At 36.7% G+C, this 8,951-nt stretch overlaps 1 protein-coding gene across 1 annotated transcript; it reads left to right on the top strand.

Moving 5' to 3' along the window:
- Positions 1–1,581: 1,581 nt before the first annotated feature.
- Positions 1,582–8,524, top strand: LOC126708871 (uncharacterized). The gene is made up of 4 exons (XM_050408860.1): positions 1,582–3,228; positions 6,925–7,071; positions 7,423–7,539; positions 7,640–8,524. The coding sequence occupies exons 1-4, from the start codon at positions 1,702–1,704 to the stop codon at positions 8,240–8,242; spliced, it is 2,394 nt and encodes a 797-aa protein (XP_050264817.1). The 5' UTR covers positions 1,582–1,701; the 3' UTR covers positions 8,243–8,524.
- Positions 8,525–8,951: the final 427 nt, after the last annotated feature.

Below are 8,951 nucleotides of genomic sequence, written 5' to 3'. Positions count from 1 at the left end.
CATATTCTCCTAACCTCTAATCTTTTTTCTTTGAGAACTTCTAACCTATAATCTTGACACTTGTAATTTGTTGTTTTGATATATTCTTCCAAACTATAATCTTCTTTAACATCAATTTTCCCCCTTTCGTAATATGGTGCTTTGTCACTTGTCCAAAAATTGATATGTCACTATCTTGGGTAAATTATGAGAAGGTACTCAAAGCTTGTATTTTGGGAGGTGGTTTTTACTTTTTAGTGCATAACGTGGGCTCTTTTATTAAATATGGTACTAGAATCCAAAAATCAATTCCCAGGATTGAATGGAAAACGAGACAATCTATCCTTAAGCGGTTAAGCCAATGCCATGTTTGACTTCTCTCCTGTTCACCTATCATCTTTACTACTATTTAAGACACTTTTCCTATTTGGATTTCTCATTTTTTAATTCAAAAATACTCATACACTCGTATATTTAAGTAGAGACAAAACAAAAAGATAATTTGATAAAAATGCAACTCTAACTCTCACTAAAACATTGCCTAAAAATAGGACTACTCTCATGTTAATTTTCAAATTGCTTTATTCACTCATAAATTAAATTTGCAAAATAAAAATTAAATATATAAAATAAAAACACAAAGTTTTTTTTTTCCCTATTAAGGGTCTTTGGTTCTTAAATTCTTCAATGTTTATAATATCAGACTTCATTGTACTAAAATTTTGATTTTTCTTTTTATTTTTTATAAGATATCATCAAAATTTTTAAAAAATTATGGACATGTCAATTTGTTATTAGTATGTAAAATAAAAATAAAAATTGACAGTGATGATTTCACATAAGAATCAATAAGAACTTGTAAAGTTATCTGTTAAAGAAAAATATGTGACAATTGTTGTATGTGTAAATTGTAAAAACACTACTTCAAAACCATGAGTAATGTTATTCGAATTCATCACTTAGATTACTTTTTTGTCCACTCATAACAACTAATAACAACCTGTTCACTGTCAATAAAAATTTATTGTAAATATACTGTAAACAAAACATTTCTAAAAAAAAACTCTCAAACTTTTACTAATTCTTACTAGTAAAGTCTCTAATAGTTAAATAAAATATCTGGATTATCAGAAACAGACACCATAAATTAAAACTTTCTTAAAAAAAAAAAACTAAATGGATGTTTGATACATACACTTAAAAACTGAAAATATGTGTTTGAAAACATGTGTGAAAATACGTTTAGATAAAAAAATATATAAAAATACATATAATGTTATTTAAAAACTAAAAACATATATTTAAGTGTGTGTACTAAACTGGCCTAAATTTTATCTAAATTCAGATACTTTTTGGCAGTCAGTTTGTTAAAAAAAAAAAAAAAATTACTTTTTACGTACAAGTAATTGCTAGCAAAATTTTTTAACCAAAAAAAAAAAAAAATTGCTAGCAAAATTTAAAAAATAAATAAAAACAGGAATAATTATCCGCGTTTTGTGCAGGGCCCCACAAGCACTACACGGAGCCCCATTCTCACGCAACATACAGTCACAGTGACACTTCCACCTCTTCCCCCATAAAAGGGCGCCATTTGCCTCACTCTCTCATTTAAAACTTTCAAAAACCCCTCTCTCTCTCTGAATAAAAAGCAAAAACCCTAGCCTTTACCATCTACTCTCTAGTCTCTACTGACTGACTCTCTCACCCTCACTGACCCATACCATGCTCCCCCACTCCTACACCGTCGATTCCCAATCAAAATCCCAAGACCTCGCTTCCTCCATCCTCTCCTCCACCTCATCATCCCAAATCATCTCCACCTGCTCCTCCATCGACTCTTTCCTGCTCTCTCACTCACCTGACCAAACCCGCCACTTCTTCTCCCTCGCTTTCCCTCCTCTCATTTCCAAGCTCTTCTTCGGCCTCACCGACTCCTCCTCCTCCTCCTCTTCCAAACCCAACCCATCCAACGGCTGGATCGACTCCGTCCTCTCATCCAACGATCCAGATTCCGCCAACGCAGTCTTCTCCCTCCTCTCCCCTTCCAGCATCCTCTTCCACTCAATCTCCGCCGTCGATCGCCTCTCCCTCGTCAAATACGTCTTCCCAATCGAACGGCTCCCGGAGTGGTCCCGGTTCGCCCTTTCCTCCAATAAATTCGCTCAAGCTCTCTCCGATCTTTCTCCATTATTCAATTCGAAACTCAAACACGACCCTATCAAACCCTCCGCCCTTCAAATCCAGCTCAACGTTTTCGAATACTATCTCTTCTGGTTCGCCTATTACCCTATCTGTAAATCCAATTCCGAGAATTCCGATTCCATTTCCATCAAAAGAGCGAGGAAATTCAGGCTAGAGAATTGGACTTCCTCCATTCCCGGATTTTCAAATTCCAAGCGTGGAAACGAGCAGAGGATCGAGTGCAACCTTTATCTCCGTCTTCTCTATGCCTATCTTCGCGCCTTTGTGCCGATTCACGATTTGAATGCGCACCAACCGTACCGTAGCTCGTTGCTTCACTACGCCTCCGGTTACGATGGATCGGTCACAATGCGTGCCGAGTTCGTCGTCAACACTTTCGTACACTTCTGGTTGGTTGACAACGACTTCTCGCCTTTGCCAGTCAATGTCTTGAAATCGCACGGCGTGTCGTTTCCGTTTCGATCGGTGATAGGGGATACGCCGCCGCCGGCCTCCGGGTTAGGAGAGGTGGTGAAGCTGTTCGTCAAGTACTTGAATTTGAGCTCTGTGGCCGTCACGGAAGACGGTGGGACCGAGAATTGTGGGAACCCGAGGTGGAGAGTTTTGAATTCAGGTTCTTTCGATGGCGGCGGCAGTGGTGCGAAGTCGAGAGATGTTGCAGCGCCGGTGCGGCAGGCCGGGTCGTGGAACGCGTGGATTCAGAGGCCGTTGTATCGGTTTATACTGAGGACGTTCTTGTTTTGCCCTGTGGGATCTTCCATTAAGAATGCATCCGAGGTGTTTGATGTTTGGATTACATATATGGAGCCTTGGACTATAACCTGGAATGATTTCACAGGGCTCGACGCGATTGTGGATGGTGCGAATAAGAGTGAGAGGAAGGAAGATTTTCGGTCTCAAGGTAGTAACAATGGATATAGCCCTTCTTGGCAGGGATATGTCTTGTCCAATTACCTGTATTACAGTTCATTGGTTATGCATTTCATTGGGTTTGCACACAAGTTTCTTCACTCGGATGTCGAAATTATAGTCCGGATGGTATCGAAGGTATGTTTCTTGATCATTGTCTTCTTTACTCCACTGTCTATCTGCCTTTGTTAATTGAATTTGCTTGCGTTTTATTTTTATTATTTGGCTTATGTAGGTTTGTTATAACTATTTGAGTGCTTAATATGGACAATTAATGTTGACTTACAGAAGTTCTAACTATGGCATGCAATGGAAATGCGTTTTCTTTTGTGAATTGTGAAGGATTAGTTATTATCATTTAGCTTGTACTTAGTGATGTATTATTCCAGCTGGAATGGGAAAATTCTAACAATTTAGTTTCTGTTCTCTAATACTACATGGTGAACACCTTGATGAGAAGTCCCTGCATGAGCCATGAGATAGGATTGTATTCCACATATTTGGAATCAGGCTACGTGCTAGTGTGAAATAAAGTTTGGAACAAACAATGCATTCTTCTAGATGGAGATTTAATTCAAGGGAATACTAATTAAAGTGCTCTAGGACTCGGCAGGCTTTAAAAATTGTTTTGGTACCAAATTAGTGGGGCAATAAGGAATCAGGTCGTCAAAGCTTGAACTTTGAGCAACAGCATGACTGCATGAGTGAGTTGGGCCATGTTTTCCATGGTGTTAAGCTTGTGTTTAAATTTCAGGATCAAGGTTGTGTTTTGCTTGGTGGCTGTCGTAGCTCATCTTTTGGCTTGGCATGGCCTAAAGTAGATAACTACGCCCATTAGTTATAGACAGATACAATTAGGGATGCTGCAGATACCTAAATATATAATCTAATTAATATAAAATGTTTAGATTTTCTGCTAATTCTTAATATGGATTTGGTTACTTAAGAAAAAAATCGTGGCCAAGGATGAAAAAGATTCATGCAATTGAATTCCACACCCCCCCCCCCCCCCCAAGATGATGTTGTAATATTATCATAAAACAGAGCAAGATTATTGGTTGACACCTTTCAAGAAATTGAAGAGGCCAAAGATGAGAAGATTGAGTCACTGAAGAGATTTGATGGAGTATCTACAGAAGATGAAATTTAAATAGAAATTTCATGGGTCCATATCTCAAAATTACGAAGATCTCAGTGATTTTGGGGAGAACAAGGCATTTCAGTTTGTTCACTTCATTCAATTTGAAAAGTTCAATCTGATTATCATTCCTAATTCGATTGAACTTGCGAATCAGTTAAGGATTGGTGTGAAGAAAAACTGGGGTGAAGAAATTGCATCATTCAAAATATCTATATATTTGGAGCAGAAGATTTTCATTTCCAAGTTAAAGTCGAGGATGAGTTTAATTCAAGTTAAGGCATCTGATGTAGGACCAGGACCTAATGTGGAGGTTAATCTTTATTGTTTGTTAATGTTTTATATCTTTATGTAATGTTGGGAAATGGGATTTTTAAGAGTGAGTATATTATAGTACTTTTAAGGCTTATCTAGTTAAATGAGTCTTATTATGATATTGTATCAATTAGGCAGTTTTTATTTTTTTATTTTATTTTTATATAGAAAATAAGTTTTAATTTTTTTTAATAAAAATTATGGAAAATCTCTTGAGAGCATCCCTTGCACCCCAAATCAGTTTTGTCTCTCTCACACTGATCTCCTCTTCTTCTTCTTCTGTGGGAGAGCTGATCAGCCGATCTTCTTCCCGCTTCTTCTTCTGCCAAATATGCCCTTACATATTTTACAGTTTACAGATTTCTACCCTTTTGCCCCACTTCCCAAGTGGGTGGGTACTTTGGGAGATGTAAACCCACACATGGCAGCCAGGTGTTTCAAATGTTTTTATTTTATGATTAAGTTCCTAGATTTGGTTGATCTACTGGATTTTGCAGCAATTTGATGCATGAAAACACTTTATTTGTATTCTTAAAATTTGATTTAAGGTGTGTTTTTTTTTTTTTTTTTCTTTGGGCATGTTATTGGTCAGTGGCAAGGATTATGTTTTTTTTTGGGGGGGGGGGGGGTGCTCTCAGGGTAGATGTGGTTGTAAAAATCCCAAGCCATTGCAATCCCTAAGAAGTAAAATTCCTATTTTGACTTGGTTAGGGTTTTTCTTTATGTGGAAGGAAAGTGTTTCCTTGTCAAAGAAGTAATTTTGCATTCTTTGGCTACTAATAGGAGTTAGGACTTAGGAGCCTTATATGTAGGCATTATTGTAAAGTGATTGGTTGTTTTAGCCTAAGGGTCCATTCATATGGAGAAATGAAAAAATTCTTAGAACTTAGAGCAGGTTTCTTTGTAAAGTAGTTTGATAGTTATTTTGAGATTGAAAAATACCAATGTATATGAGTTGAGAGTTTGTCTATTGTGTTAGTATGAGAGTATCATTGAGGATATTGGGCTTTTAGGATTGTGAGAATCAAGTTTGTGAGTTAGTGTGCGTTTGGATCTAAATTAAAAAGCCAGCTTATTTTACTATTCAGCTTATTTTCGTTACTATTTATGAGCCCATTGCACTTTTTAGTACTATTCATAGGTCTCACTGTACTATTTTAACTAACTTTTACCTTTATCTATAATACTTTCAATAAAAAGTTTTTAGTTTCAGCAAAATAAGTGGATCCTAAACAGACCTTTAGTATTTAGAGTTTGTTTTGGATGTAATGGTATATGGATTAGTTTGTGTATGTTTATGAGTGGTATTAAGTTTGTGTTTGTGAGTGTTGCTTGTATGAATTCGTGAGTATGGTTTGGTTGAGTGTAATTGTAATCCATATTAGTGATAGTAAATTTTATTTGGCAATTCTAGTCGATTTAGGCATGGAGTTAGCCGAATTACATTAAATTTTGTTGTATTGTGTACATGTTGTTTGTTTCTTGTTTTTGTTAATATGCTTCTACTTGCCTGAAATTCTCTCGAGATTAATTTTGGCGTAATTCAAGAGAAGATAATGCTTGGTGCATGTTTGCAAATTGTTTTGATAAAGGTGTTTGCAAGTTTAGCTTTGTTGTGGAAATAATGGTTGTCTTGTTTAGGGAGAGCCTGGTTGGATTAAGGTAGAGTTGTTATGAAAGAAGGAATATTTCTTTGTAGAATTTGAATCAATGTGGAGATTTGTTGGAAATCTCCTTAAATTCATGTTTTGACGTCATTGCCTACTTTGTGGTTTTTTTTTTTTTTTTTTTTTTTTTGGGTGTGTAAGGAAGCATTTTCCTGGCTATAATTTTGTATTCCTTGTTAATCAACGAGTAGGAGTTAAAACCTTAGTATTGTAAAGGGTCTAGTGGTTTTGGCTCAAGTTGGTCACCCATTTGGAGAGAGAGAGCATAGAATATGGAGAGGGATTCTTCAAAGAATAGTTTGATAGTTAGTTTTGAAAGATACCCACATAAGTGAGTTGAGAACTTGAGAGTTTGTTTTTTAGGTTAATATCAGAGCACCATTGGGTGGATTGGGGTTTTGGGCTTGGGCGAGTTTCAAGTTTGTTTTGGGTCTAATGAGATTTGGGTTAGTTTGTGATTTTGGGAGAGCTTGTGAGTGGTCATGAGAGTTTTTGAGTGTGGTTTGTGAGGTTTAGTTGTACTTGTAACCCGTAGCTATACTTAATAATAATATAATATAAATTTTATTGAAGTATTTTGAAGTTCATATAGTAGAATTTCCACATAAGAACAGTGCATTTGTGCACTGACTTCAATGTATAATACTTTTTGCAACGATGTGCAAATAGCTGCATGGTTTATTAACTGCCTTTTTCTTTTCTTTTTATTGACAGGTGATTAATATATTGACATCATCTAAAGAGTTTGTTGACCTTATAAAGAATGTGGATACTGTCTTTCATTCCAAACAAGCTGGATCAGGCAAATCAATGCTTAACAGCTTATCTAGATTTGTTCCTTCAATTCGTGAACAGCTGCAGGTAGAATCACCTGTACCTCATGTACATCTGTACTATATGCCATTGTGATTCACTTATGAAGTAACCAAATGAGCAGTAAGAACTTTATATCGCAACCATTCTTCTAATATAAAGCTGTTCTTGAGTCTAAGGCAAATCTTCTCCATCTTAAAAGTAAATACCTAAATGGGGAGTTGAACTGCTCCTTTGATGTGTTTCTTAAATCTTGTTGATGTTTGATGTATTCTATGATGGATCTGCTCAGGGGCCTATGTTTCTATCCCTCATAACCTGTATATTACTAGAGTATTTTATTGTGTACTATTAAATATTATGATTGATTCTCTTTTTGTTATCTAATCTTGACACTAGGACTGGGAGGATGGCTTATGTGAGAGTGATGCTGATGGATCGTTCTTGCATGAGAACTGGAATAAAGATTTACAACTCTTTAGTAATGGTGAAGATGGTGGACAACAGCTACTTCAGGTTTTTAACATTCATTTGTTTATGCTTATAATTACTACACAAATCATATAATTATCTATATTAGATGATCTCATCTAATTTTTCATGATCTTGTTTGCAGTTGTTTATATTGCGTGCAGAAGCAGAGTTACAAGCCATTTCTGGTGATAACCTTGCGGACAACCTTAAATGTCTAGATTCATTGAAAGCACAGGTGAGCTGCTTGTTTGGTGGCCATACTGTAAGGACATTGTCATTTTCCCCAGAACCAAAACAGTATTCACAATCCCGTGATGATATATTCAAGCCCAGAAGAGTTGGCAACCATGCATCTTCAGAAATCAAATACAGGGGTGACTGGATGAAGCGCCCAATCTCTGACGATGAGGTTGCATGGCTTGCGAAACTGCTCGTCAGGTTTTCTGCTTGGCTGAATGAGAGTCTTGGGTTGAACCAAGCAGAGAGCAGCCCAGCATGGTCTTATGTGGAGGTGTCAACTGATGTGGCCAATGTGTGTGGGCCTACGGAGACAATGAGGGCGGTGTTGTGTGCTATCAGTTCTTGGCTTCTTACTTTGGCTGCAGTGGTGCTGAGGCTGATGAAAAGTCATGGTCTGAGGGTGAACCTTAGGATGTTAGCTTCAAAAAAGGTTGTGATGGTTTTGCTTTTGTCTGCTGTATTTAGTGTAGTGAAGAAAGCTTTTGGACTGTTTCACAGGGTGTAGATGAGAAGAACAAAAATACAAGGAAAAAAAGTATAAGAAAATGTAAAGTTTTTCCTTACAAGGTTTGCGACATTGACTTGTTTTTCCCTTTTGTAAAGTTCGAGATGTGCAGAAAAATTCGACAGTGTTTTTGACGTTTGTCTTTCGATGACATTGACATCAGGGCCTGTGCCTGGCTTTGTGCTCTATTTCTTTTCCTTGTTGTTGGTACTGCTGTTGATGTTCTTTTTATTATTGGGCCATCATTTTTAGAGTCTATATACTATCGATTTTTCGGTTTTCTTTTTTCTTTTTTTTTTTCAAAAATTGTTCTTTAGTCAAAGATTATTGAAGCGTCCACGGTTGGCATTTCCAATTATGTCATTTTCTTCTATTTTGAAGAATCGAGCCTCTGATTTGATGGGTTCGATCTTCAAGGACAAGAGAAACACCAAAATGGACTTAAAACTATACCGGAAAAGGAAAGGCACAACTTAGGCTGGAAAAGCTGAAAAGGGTAAACACAATCGGCCACGGTCAGGTTGGCCGTGTGCATCGTTCCAACCAATGTCTTGTGCAATCTAGAGGGCCCAACTTGATTAAACTTGAACCATTATTATTCTAGGCGGGAAAAATTATATTTATGTTTGAAAAAAGTTCAGCTAGAAACCACTTTATAGTGTGACTTTTAAGGTCTGTTTGAATTGCGCATTCGTGTTTCAAGGTTTTT

This window comes from Quercus robur, chromosome 12 (genome assembly GCF_932294415.1).
Source record: "Quercus robur chromosome 12, dhQueRobu3.1, whole genome shotgun sequence".
Lineage (NCBI taxonomy): Eukaryota > Viridiplantae > Streptophyta > Magnoliopsida > Fagales > Fagaceae > Quercus > Quercus robur.
The sequence above is the reverse complement of the archived record's forward strand: the minus strand, read 5'-3'. Positions and strand labels throughout refer to the sequence as shown.